A 13,493-nucleotide genomic window follows, 5' to 3' on the forward strand; every position below is an offset into this window, starting at 1 on the left:
TGTCTCCGGGTCTCAATCTTCCATACCTAGGCAAGAAACAAGGGTAGAAAATTGAAGGAAAATGGCAAGGAAAATGAGGAGTTAGCATTTCAAGAGGAAATAGCCTCCTCATTGCGATTAATGGCGGAGCAAAATGTCATTGATGTGGAAGAAAGGAAGCGTAGACACGAAGAACGGGCAAAACAAATATAAGAAGAGATGAATGATAGGAACAAGGAAAGAGACACTATGAATTATACTCCAATGAGTAAGACATATTTTGATAGGAAGAAAAAAAAGGAAATTATGGTCCAACAGAAGTTGTTTACAACATTCGACTATACTCCTACACTGACGGATGAATATCATTATTATTATTAGTTGTTACAGTTTTTAAATTTAAGTTGTAGTTACTTACCTGTTTCTCCCCTATCTCTTTTTCTCGATAGAAGAGCTACTTATCTTCTTTTAGCTAGCGGTCGATCAGTTCGGATTTATGGATCAATTGGCATGCGGATCTATTGTTAAGCTTGTTACCTTACACTTGCGAAAAACAGTTTTGGGAAACAGCCCCTCACTCTCACTCTCACCCTCTTACTTTTCTTTGTTTATCAACATAGACGGTAACGTTAGTTTGCCGTCAACTCCGTCAGATAAAAATTAAAAATAAGAAGAAACTTCGGCCCTTACATGCGGCGATTACATTTTATCAATCGTCAATCCCATCAGCCTCCAACCTCTACGAGCAACCGGCGGTCGTCCCGGCAATCTGATTATTGGCGGCTGTGAGGTAATCTCAATTCACGAACACGGTGAACACAGAATTCAGTTTCAATTTCAATTGTAATAGAGTTAGCTGATTTATCTTTACTTTTTCTCGTCATTCGTTGAGCTTTTATTTCTACTTGTTTTTCCTTTTGAACCATTTACAACCCGAATTTGATTTTTCTAGCTTGCACAAAGCTTTTGAATTTTGAGAACTGGGTTTTATTTACTTGTAAATTTTATGTAGTTTTTGAAAGAGATGTTTTGTTGGTTGGTGTTTATAGGGGTTAATGATGATTTAAAGGCAATTGTATATTACAAGTTTTGTTTAGCAAATGGGTTTCTTGATCATATTCTACTGACTCAAGAGATTATAAGGGTATTAAAGAATCTAGTTGAAGATAAAAAAAAATTGACTTTCTCTAACTTTCTGTAATATCTGGCGCTGTTAAATTAGAAAGTTTAGGTGCTCTTAGTTATGAGATACCCTGGTTGTCTGTTTAATTGACATTTTGAGAAGCTGAGAGAGACGGAGAGATTATGATAGCATAAGTTTTTCTCTGCTCTATAACATATCCAGCTACTGCAATTGCGACGTAAAGATAACATTCTGAAGCTGGCCAACTTTAGTTTGAAGTTCCATTTGAATACTTTAAACAAGGAATGTTAGTTATGAGGTACCCTAGTTGTCTGTTTAATTGATATTTCAAACATGAGAGAGACGGAGAGATTATGATAGCATAAGTTTTTCTCTGCTCTAACAAATCCTGCTGCTGCAATTGCAACTTAAAGATAACATTCTAAAGCTGGCCAACTTTAGTTTGAAGTTCCGTTTGAATACTTTAAACAAGGAATGTCTTCTTGTTCCACATAATTATATTGCTGCCTCAGATCATAAAATTCAGTTAACAATGAAATCTTTTAGCATCATTTCATATGAATCTTTATTTTTTTTGGTCTTAGTAGACTTTGAGTGCCCTAAGTGACCCAATTATGCTATCATTCTACTTCCATTTTTGCTTTTAGAGTTTCCCTATTTAGACATCGTCAAACAAGCTGTCCTAGTTGGAGCACGGAACCTTATTGTGAATCCTCTGCATTTTTTCTCGCTATTTATCTGCATCCTTGGTCTTGACAGGTCTTTGTTTCTGTCCCTTTAAGGGTTTTCCATCTCACCTTCACATCTTGTCATTTCTTGTGGATGAAGTGGGTTTATTTCCATGCTCTAATAGGAAATTTCTGACACAGCCAATTTGGACAACTGGGTGTGGGCAGGAATTGATCCTTCTCATTATCTATTATGTCTTTTCATTTGATCTCGTTTAGGGCCAGGGGATCTCTGTTTTTTTCTATTTTCCAATTCCTTGTCGATTCCACAGATTGCATGTGATCAACAAAAAGAATATCATAGTCCGCCTTATTCTTCATTCATCTTGAAATGGGAAATCAATTCTTTAACCAGAATAAGTGGAGGGAAGCCTTGCAATTGTTTTAGGTGTTTTCTGCTAGCCTGATTGGAACCTTACTTACTAAGTTTTCAAGCAAATAGTGATTTAGGAAGGCATTAATAATCTTCCCAGTTGCCTGATTTCTTTCGTTGTTAGATGGTTAGATGGATTTAAGTTGTGATTGTATTGTTGGGATTTGTGCCTGTATATAGGCCAAACTGAGGAGGGATTCGGGATTGGGATAGACAGAAATAGAGAGTGTTTCAACAGTAACTTTCAGGCAGAGGATGTTGATGTTGTTCAAATGCATAATCCTGCCTAAACAAACTTCTGTCAAGGAAACAGAAACTCTCAAACTAAGTCGATAAAAAACAATTCTAATCAAGTAACTTGTCTAATTTGTCAGCATAATGTGATTCTTAAAGTCTTTGAACTATTTTATGCAGCTCTTCAAGAAAGTGAAAAATAGCAAAGAGATGCAACATACAAAGAAAACATAATATCTTCAATTAACCGTCTAGCGAAGTGTGTATGACATGATAACTGATGCTCTTCTTTTGACGTGGATGCTAATATTGGGTTACCTTTGTCAATTTAAACACCATGGAATTGATGTTCATATATCAATGGGATTTGGTGAGGTTTACTGGGAATAGACTTAACTTTGCATTGTGTTCTTTCATTTATGGGGCTTTTTCACCAATTCTATCACTTTTGCCTGTTGGTGTATTGGCCTAATTATGTTATGTCGGATGATTAGGTTATTTGATCATTAGGAGGTTTAGTTGCTGATATCATGTGTTTCTTGCAAATCGTTTGCCATCTATTTTTCAATACAGGGGATTCAAACTAATAGTTGTTAATGATTATCTGTTTTCTTCAATATGAGCACGTTTTTTGAAAATGGTCTAGTTATAATTCTGTAAATAATATTCCGGTTGCAGTTTTGGGTTTTATTTTAGGTTTGCCTCTTGCAAACATGAATTGATAGTAGTCTGTATATGTTTCGAATGGCAAGATTAACTTCATGAAGTTAAGTTTTTTGTTTAATGTCGTGATCATAGGAAAAGTAACAATGTAGTGATTTGTGTTTGATTTATGATGGTAAAATGGACTAACTTAATTTTGTGTGGTCATTTAATGATAGAAGTGGTGTTATCATATTTACACACCAGAAAAATTAGTCTTTCCTTTCCACCCCATTTAGATTTTTTTTTTTTTTTTTTTTTTTTGTGTGGATAGGTCACATTATCATATTTTCTAGCCTATTTAAACCCTAAAAGTTCATCAGTGACTGCAAGTTTCCGATCAAATATTCCGGTCAGTAGAGTTACAAAAGTTAGTCCCTGCAAATTGCAATCTCCTTGATGTGCCGGTGTTTTCTATTTGGGCGTTCACCAATAAATGAGTGACCCACATCAAAATTAGGGACAAGAAGATAAATGGAAAATTTTAAAGAGGCGAATGTAGAAATAAAAATTCAAAGAGGGGGGTGATTAATAATTGAGAGTTTAGAGCGAGTGAGTACCAGGCTCATCGGTTCCGTCAAGGCAGTCACAGAAATCATCATTGAGACGGTCTCTAGTGAAGGATTTGGAGTCATCCCTGCAGTTGATCACCTCTGAACCATAGTAGTTTTCATCTGCATCCACACACGAGAAGAAATTATTTCAATTTCATATATATATATATAGAGAGAGAGAGAGAGAGAGAGACCGATTCCGTCGACTTTAATCTTCTACTGATTCCGTCGGTCTGTACGGAGACACTCGCAGACAGAGCAAGCCAGACCGCCTGGGGATACAGAAACAGATCTTAACGGTGGCACTCTACTCTTCCCTCCCAATTATTGAATCTCCACCGTCCGATCTCCTCAACATTGTCCTTCAGATTCAACTCTCCGGCCGCCCATCTCCTCTGGACAGTAGTATTTCCCTCGCAATTTCAAGGTGCATAATCCTCTCTTCCCTCTTTTTTCGTATCAGAATATGACCTCATTTCATTAATTTGGTTCACGGTTTATCCCCTTGATTGAATTGTCCGTTTGTAAACTTATGTACGAAGGTGGACACACATTTTTGTTTAGTTGCTGAGATTTTTGAGAGAGAAAATTAGAAATTCAATCTTGATTTCACGTGAATTATGATGGGTTGGTTTCGGAATACAGAAATTTGAATTGGGCAGTTGCAATTTTGGCAAAGGATTTAGTCTTGGTCCTTTGCTTTTGATTGGGGTAAAAAACAAATTGTGTCATGCTTAATGGTAACTGAATTCAATCAATTTCAATTTCAGCAAATTCTGTATGAACCGAATTTGCTCGCTGTTTCTGTTACACTATGTTTGGACGAGGGAAATAAACATGGAATTTTGGTAAAAGTCAGAATTTATAAATTAACAGGCACCAATTCTCTTGTTTGTATTCATAAGCATAGAAATTTAGAATTTCCGCATGGAAAAAAAAACTTGGAATTTGGGACCTCCAAATCCCAAGTTCAAATTCCATGTAAATAAGTGTCATTTCTCAATTTCTATGATTGAGAGTTTAAAAATAACAAATTCTGTATTCAATTCCATTGTTCTTTTAGGTTAACCAAACAAGAAAATTTACAAATTCTAGAAAATAAAATCTCGTCATTTCAATTTCCGTCATTTTTAAATTCCTTAGTAATCTTAAATTTCTTCACCCAAACATAGTGTTAGTGTATTTGAAAACTGATTCTCATTAGGCTAATTGTGCAATTGAACTAATTTGAGAAAAACAAGGCAGAAAGGAAGAAGATTGAAGAAAACAGATAATCCTTAGCAACTATTAGTTTGAATCCCATGTATTGAAAAATAGATGGCAAACGATTTGCAAGAAACACATGATATCAACAGCCGAACCTCCTAATGATCAAATAACCTAATCATCCGACATAACATAATTAGGCCAATACACCAATAATCAAAAGTGATAGAATTGGTGAAAATTACCTATTGTAGATAAATAGACCCATAAATGAAAGAACACAATGCAAAGTTAAGTCTATTCCCAGTAAACCTCACCAAATCCCATTGATATATGAACATCAATTACATGGTGTTTAAATTGACAAAGGTAACCCAATATTAGCATCCACGTCAAAAGAAGAGCATCAGTTATCATGTCATACACACTTCGCTAGATGGTTAACTGAAGATATTATGTTTTCTTTGTATGTTGCATCTCTTTGCTATTTTTCACTTTCTTGAAGAGCTGCATAAAATAGTTCAAAGACTTTAAGAATCACATTCTGCTGACAAATTAAACATGTTACTTGATTAGAATTGTTTTTTATCAACTTTGTTTGAGAATTTCTGTTTCCTTGACAGAAGTTTGTTTAGGCAGGATTATGCATTTGAACAACATTAACATCCTCTGCCTGAAAGTTACTGTTGAAACAGTCTCTATTTCTGTCGATCCCAATCCTGAATCCCTCCTTAGTTTGGCCTATATACAGGCAGAAATCCCGACAATACAATCACAACTTAAATCCATCTAACCATCTAACAACAACAAAAGAAATAAGGCAACTGGGAAGATTATTAATGCCTTCCTAAATCACTATTTGCTTGAAAACTTAGTAATTAAGGTTCCAATTAGGCTAGCAGAAAACACCTAAAACGATTGCAAAGCTTCCCTCCACTCATTCTGGTTGAAGAATTGATTTTCCATTTCAAGATGAATGAAGAATATGCGAACTATTTTATGCAGTCTTTGAACTATAATATCTTCAGTTAACCATCTAGCGAAATGTGTATGACATGATAACTGATGTTCTTCTTTTGACGTGGATGCTAATATTGGGTTACCTTTGTCAATTTAAACGCCATGTAATTGATGTTCATATATCAATGGGATTTGGTGAGGTTTACTGGGAATAGACTTAACTTTGCATTGTGTTCTTTCATTTATGGGGCTTTTTCACCAATTCTATCACTTTTGATTGTTGGTGTATTGGCCTAATTATGTTATGTCGGATGATTAGGTTATTTGATCATTAGCAGGTTCGGTTGTTGATATCATGTGTTTCTTGCAAATCGTTTGTCATCTGTTTTTCAATACATGGAATTCAAACTAATAGTTGCTAATGATTATCTGTTTTCTTCAATATGAGCACGTTTTTTGAAAATGGTCTAGTTATAATTCTGTAAATAATATTCCGGTTGCAGTTTTGGGTTTTATTTTAGGTTTGCCCGTTGCAAACATGAATTGATAGTAGTTGTATATGTTTCGAATGGCAAGATTAACTTCATGAAGTTAAGTTTTTTGTTTAATGTCGTGATCATAGGAAAAGTAACAACGTAGTGATCTGTGTTTTATTTATGATGGTAAAGTGGACTAACTTAATTTTGTGTGGTCATTTAATGATAGAAGTGGTGTCATTTTCTAGCATAAGTTTTACGCCAGTTCCACCCCACCATCTGTGGTCAAGATGGCAGCAGGTGAGCTTTTGCACGAGTCATCAGAAGCCAAGGGTGAGGTGCGGGTGTGGGCCCAGATAAAAACTGAGGCAAAACGTGACGCTGAGTCCGAGCCAGCACTTGCAAGCTATTTGTACTCGACAATACTCTCGCATTCATCATTGGAGCGCTCACTGTCGTTTCACTTGGGGAATAAGCTGTGCTCGTCCACTCTCCTCTCGACGCTCCTCTATGATCTATTCCTCGATGCCTTTTCCTCTGATCCCTCTCTACGCGCTGCCACAGTAGCTGATCTATGCGCTGCACGTGAACGTGATCCTGCTTGCGTCTCATTCTCTCACTGTTTACTCAATTACAAGGGCTTCCTGGCCTGTCAGGTAAATAGTCAAATTCAAATGTTGAATTCATAGTAACTACTAGTTTTCAAATTATGAATTAGTTTAATTTTATATAATAATCATGAAAATTGCTATAGTTCGGCTTGTTTTTCGGAAATTTTAAGAAAAGATAATAGTTTGTGTGATTTGTTAGGCTCAGCGAGTGGCGCATAAGTTGTGGAGTCAGTCACGTAAACCACTTGCACTAGCACTCCAGTCACGAATTGCGGATGTGTTTTCCGTGGACATTCACCCAGCTGCAAGGATCGGTAAAGGTGTTCTGCTCGACCACGCAACGGGTGTTGTGGTTGGGGAGACAGCAGTTATAGGAAACAATGTGTCAATATTGCACCACGTGACACTAGGTGGGACGGGAAAGGTGGGTGGAGACAGGCACCCAAAGATTGGTGATGGTGTACTAATTGGTGCAGGTGCAACAATTCTGGGAAACGTGAAGATCGGTGAGGGTGCAAAGATTGGGGCGGGGTCAGTGGTGCTTATCGATGTGCCACCGTGGACAACCGCAGTGGGGAATCCGGCAAGGTTGGTCGGAGGGAAGGAGCGACCCTCTAAACATGAGGATGTGCCAGGGGAGTCTATGGACCATACCTCCTTTATATCTGAATGGTCTGATTACATAATTTGACAAGTTTCTGCTTTGGTTATGTTAATATCATTTGAAGCTGTGAGTCTGAGACCTATAATCTATAACATATACCTCTGTAATGCTACAATGCGGTCTACTGCTATTTTGTAATGTATAAATATTACATAAGTTGTTTGTATAAGAAAATCTCCAGGGTTTGATTCAAGGACCTGATTACGGGTCGGGGTCAGAACCGTATGGAGCGTGACCGTATACACGTTATAGTCGGAGTAATACAGTATATAAAGTTTTAGAAGCTATGAAGGGGAGAGATGGAAACAGGGGAGTTGGTTGATAAAACGGACTAACAATCATCCAAAGCAAGTTCCAGTTGCTCAGAAATTGTATGCTGTTGTAATGTTTTTTCCCTCCACAACAAGAACAACACATTCGAGCAACTTGCTTTCCAAGTAAAACTCCCTCCGTCTTAATAGTGATAGAGCAATAATACCTCCATTTTCATCTGTAACAAGATGAAATGCAGATGTTTGCTTTCGCATACTGAAATTCAAAAATATTGGTGTCCCGATTATGATTAGGCTAACCTCAGTTTCGTTCAAGCACATTGCATTAACTATTGAACAAGTCAGAAACATTCTCGTACTCATACGGATAATTTCCACGTCGGCTGAAGACAGAACATAAGCCGTAATGTCAGACACTCTGGACAGCCTGAACCTGGTGTGCAGAGAACATTGCACTACATGCAAGGGGAGACAACCAAGAGATGACTGGGAAATGAAGTACGACTTCTGTGTTACCTGTTTTCTTCATTTTCCAGTGGAGAAGAAATCTATGGCTTCATATGAACTTATTCTACAAGCAACATTGCCACCTGAATACTTAATAATTAAGTGAACCCTTGATACCCTCAAGGCTCTCCCCCAAAGATAACCTGCAAGGCAACATGAATCGAGAGTTACAAAACAACCCAAATTAATTCGTCAATTACCATGATGCGGTTATGTATGTACGTAAACTGTCTCTTAAGTCGCTGAGAAATTGCAAGATTAACATGACGAGGAGAAGCTAGAAACTTTTATTAAAGCACCAAAATGATCAAATGCCGTAAAGAGGATGATTAATGCTAGCAAAACCATGAAGGAAGATTGACGACCAAAGAAGAATCCACCTCCAGAATCAGATGAGAAAAGTTTCTTGTTTTAGCCATCTTCAAACCACAATACATTGCCCAAAGCTCAGCATGGAGAACCTCCCCAACCCTTTTCTTAGCAATAAAACCAATAATCATTTAACGTGCCCATCCCGAATTAATCCTCCACTACCAATCACCCCATTGGAACCAAGCCACGAAAAGTCTAAAGGGAGAAGGTTCCCAAGCTAAGAAAGCCTGGACATGGTTGGTTTATTAGAGCAACTCCACCCCTATCCACTTTGTGCCAGCACCCAGCCCATTTATCCACTTAATTGAACAGTAACAGACTCAATGAACAGTAATAGGCCAAAACATCTCCACCCCAAAAAAAAATGTGCTGGCACCTAGTCTAAAAATGCGCTGGCACAAACGATCTCCACCCCTACAAAATGCGCTGGCACCCAGTCCATTTAAAATATTAAATAATTTTTTTATAAAATAATAAATAAAAAAAAAGTTTTAATTTCGGATAGGATTTTTAACCAATCTCGTCACGCCACGTGTCATTATCCGAACGTACTATTTTTTGAATAGATTTCCGCTAAGATTTTCAACCAATCCCGACAACCCACGTGTCACTTCCTGTTTACAATAATTTAGGCAAGATTTCGATAAGATTTTTAACCAATCTCGTCACGCCACGTGTCATTATCCGAACGTACTATTTTTTGAATAGATTTCCGCTAAGATTTTCAACCAATCACGTAGTGCCACGTGGCATTGTCCAGAACCTCATCTTCTTTTTTTTTGTCCATATAAACCCTACATCCCTACATCCATCCTCACACTAAACTCAATCTTTTTTTTTAGCTCATAATTCTTCTTTATCGTTTTCAAATCTTGAGTTCTTACAATGTCTTCTTCAAGGAGAGCGTATAAACAGTTGCAAGAGCAGCAGAAAAGGTTGTTGGCACAACAGGAAGAATTGGTCAATCTTGACCAAGATGGAGGTGGAGATGAGGTCTTCGCAATGGAGGAGGATGAGGATGATCACCATAGAAGGCGGAGGGCCTCACATTCCCGCCGTATCATGCAAGCTATGGGTCAGATAGCCAAACCCGGACGTGCGGCAAACATCGATAGAAGAAGGGAAAGACGAGGTAAAGATCTCTTGGAAGATTATTTTATTCCCAACAGCGTTTACCCTGATCATGTTTTTAGACGTCGTTTTAGAATGCAACGAAGTTTGTTCGCTAAAATCATGAGTGATGTTTGCAACCATGATCCATATTTTGTGCAAAAAGAGGATGCTTTTCATGTGCTAGGTCTTCTTCCTGAGCAAAAAATTACGGCTGCCTTGCGAATGCTTGCATATGGAGCATCTGCAGATAAAGTGGATGAGATCGCAAGGATGGGAAAAACAACAGTTCTTGAGCATCTGCAGATCTAGCCTTTTCCCATGCCATGTTCATTTCACCTTGACGAGTAAGTTCCTCCATATATTTAGTGTAGTCATTTTTGGAAGAACTACCTTTTTTCTTTGATGCCTTTTTACCTTGAGGCCTGAGGGACTGACGAGTCGGTTGGGTCTCTGGCACTTGTTCAGGTATCCCTTCCGTGTCTTCAAATGTGTTGGCTTCTTGTTCGGCTGTGTCTGCTTCTGGCGAACTGTGTAGACCCATACCGTGCATGACAACTTCTGGACCGGTTGCCACAATTTTGTATCTAGGGCAATCTTTGACAATTTGCCAACATTCCCATTTGTTGAATGATTTGTTATGGTTCTTTGCATTGTAGAATGCTTGTGCTTGTAGTGTCTATAAAAATTACATAAAAATTACATAAGAATTGTGGAATGCATAAAAATTATATAAAAATTACATAAAAATTACATAAGTATTTGGAATGCATATTACATAAAAATTACATAAGAAATTAAATAAGAATTGTGGAATGCATAAAAATTATATAAAAAGTACATAAAAATTACATAAGTATTTGGAATGCATATTACATAAAAATTACATAAGAAATTAAATAAATTAAAATAATCAAATCGGGTGGAATGCATATAAATAAATAAAAATATTGTTACCTCATCCGCTAAACTTGTCCCACTACGCAAATTACCAGAAGCATGAGAGAGGGCGTTTTTCCAACAAGTAAAGGATGCGTTGAGTTTTTTCCAACGACCTTGAAGACCTTGACTAGATCTGGCATCTTTTCCATGTACATCTTTTCCATGTACATCGTTGAACGATTTCGTAATTTTACTCCACATTTCTCGCTTATCCATCTCATTACCCGTAATCGGGTCATGAGTAGTGCGAACCCAACATTCACACAACGTAACATCTTCACTGAGCTTCCACGAAGTCATTTTTTTCTCTCAAAGTGTACAAAATATTCAAATGTAGAAAGTGTAGAAAGTGTAGAAAATATTGAAATGTGGTGTAAGGTGGAAGATGAGGGTTAGGTATTTATAGAAAAAAAAATTAATTTTTTACAATTTTTCTGTATTTTTTTAAAAAATTTTGACATTTTTTAATTAATTTTTAATAAATTTTAATGTTGTAATTAATCGGGACCGTTGGATTTGAAAAATAATCAAATCCAACAGCACTCATTACGCCACGTGGCCAACGGTCAAATTTCTGACCGTTGGGCCTTTTTTTTTTTTTTTTTTTTAATTTTTGGTGAAATAAACGTGGACCGTTGATCTATGATCGGACGGTCCAATTTAAAATTGAAATTGAAATTTTTTTTACCGTTGGAAATCCAACGGCCTAAAAAACTAGCCGTTGGAAATCCAACGGCTCTGAGGAGGCCACGTATCCTTCACCCCGGACGACTGCAAGTTGCCCTGCCGCGCGGGCCCCACCGCCTGCAAAGCTGTCGGCTACTCGCCTGGCCTCCCGCGTGTTGTGCACGCGCCAGAAACAGACCGGGGAATGGGTCTGTCCATTTTGGGCTGGGCTCTTGACTGGCACGGGCTGGGTGCCAGGCAAGTTGGCGGGCTGGAGCACTTTCCCTGCATGCCGGGCTGATATTTGGACTTGGTGCTGGGCAAAAAAACTCCGGTGGAGCTGCTCTTAGAGGTATCAACATTGGCCAACAAGCCTGTTTATAGCAGCAAATGTGAAACCCAACCAACACTAATCCCCTAAATTGCCCCGACACTCAACTACAAAATGCACACCAAAAACAAACTTTTCCTTCAATCAACCTTTGTAATGTTGTCTAAAAAGTACTGCAAGAAATTTAAGTTTCCACTGTTAACAAATGCTGTTTAATGTATCCACAAATGAACCCTAACAGAAATCCAGCTATGTAAATAGTTTGTAACCGTGATCTTATGAAATCCTAAAAAAATATAATCTTCACTTTGCGCAAACTGAATTAGCAATAACATTTCATATCCATAAAGACATGGAACTTACTTATGCATACAATGCTTGAACTCTTGGCCCCTAATCATATCTTTTTCACCTTCTTCGAGCTACAATGAAAACACAACCCATGTAAAATAAGAAATGTAACATGTCGAATCCAATAACAGAGAATCTGAATATTATCCATCTTACCGGATCACTCTCGTAGATAAGCTCATAGCAAGTCGGAGAAAGGCAATGCCAACCCCACAATCCGCTACTCCGATCATCGAAAACAAAAGGGAGCAGTCAGAGACTACACATTTTCTAAAAAAAAAACCGCGTGCCAGTCCATCATCACATCTTTTAAAGCATGTTGCATATGCATTGAAAGAATTTTTCTCGAGCAGTTTTAATTCAATAGAGTTTGCAGGTAGGCCGTATCACTCATACAACTACCAAAACGGCCATGCCAAAGAAACAAAGTGTCCTGGAACTCAGGCATAGGGCCGGCCACACTATGGGCTTCTATGCTGCGAATGGTTGACGTTCCAACTTCTCGTGAATACGCTTATGGCCATATTCATATCAAGTGATGCAAAGAAATTCAAAACCATTATCTTCAGTAGCTTCAATATGATATTGATTATCTCGAATATCTTTAAAACTCAACAACGTTTTTCCGGAACATGGAGAATAGAGTGCCTCCTTAATGGTTAAGATTGTACCAATGGACAACATAATATGTGCCCTTCCGTATCCTTCAATCAGGTTGGATGAGCCTGAGAGAGTTGTCAAATGAGCTTTCTTGGGTATTAAATTAGTAAAATAGTGTCGTTCACGCAAGATGGTGTGCGTGGTTGCACTATCTACCAGACAACTAACTTCCCCACTAGACATACCTAGAAATAAATTGATTGAATTGGTCACATTTATAAATATAATTCCATTCATTCAATTAAGAAATTCGAGAAAATAATATCCATTCAAATAACAATCCATAATTCAAAACAAACCAAAACCAAACAAATTATTTCAAATACTTAGAAAAATTATTCAAAATTAAACCGTAAACCTAGAAAAAAGGGGGGTAGGGCCAGCCACTCCTAGTGGTTTCGGCCACTAGGTGTAAACACCTTAAAAACATGTCTAATTTATTCATCCATAGGCGATTTTGACAAAATTACGAGGAGCAATTGGGGAAATTGATGACTTGGTGTTTTTTTTTCTGAGAGACATGAAAGCATTCGGAACGCTCTCTCAACTGTTTTCCCCAATGCCCATCATGGTGCATGCATATTTCATATAAGTCAAAACATTAGGCACAGTTTTAAGCATGAGAGAGCACACAAACTGTATTTTACAGCT

General features: G+C 37.6%; 1 protein-coding gene across 6 annotated transcripts; it reads left to right on the forward strand.

Moving 5' to 3' along the window:
- The first annotated feature begins 616 nt into the window (after positions 1–616).
- LOC137748516 (serine acetyltransferase 5-like) lies at positions 617–7,821 on the forward strand. Of its 6 annotated transcripts, none has more exons than XM_068488677.1 (3): positions 617–769; positions 6,586–7,012; positions 7,167–7,821. In XM_068488677.1, exons 2-3 carry the CDS (start codon positions 6,647–6,649, stop codon positions 7,656–7,658), a joined length of 858 nt encoding a protein of 285 aa, XP_068344778.1. In that variant the 5' UTR covers positions 617–769; positions 6,586–6,646; the 3' UTR covers positions 7,659–7,821. The 6 variants fall into 6 exon arrangements, with proteins under 6 accessions (XP_068344778.1, XP_068344780.1, XP_068344783.1 ...); XM_068488679.1 differs by having other exon boundaries at positions 637–769; positions 6,589–7,012; XM_068488682.1 differs by having other exon boundaries at positions 690–769; positions 6,605–7,012.
- The last annotated feature ends 5,672 nt before the right edge of the window (positions 7,822–13,493 follow it).

This window comes from Pyrus communis, chromosome 10 (genome assembly GCF_963583255.1).
Source record: "Pyrus communis chromosome 10, drPyrComm1.1, whole genome shotgun sequence".
In the NCBI taxonomy this organism is placed as follows: domain Eukaryota; kingdom Viridiplantae; phylum Streptophyta; class Magnoliopsida; order Rosales; family Rosaceae; genus Pyrus; species Pyrus communis.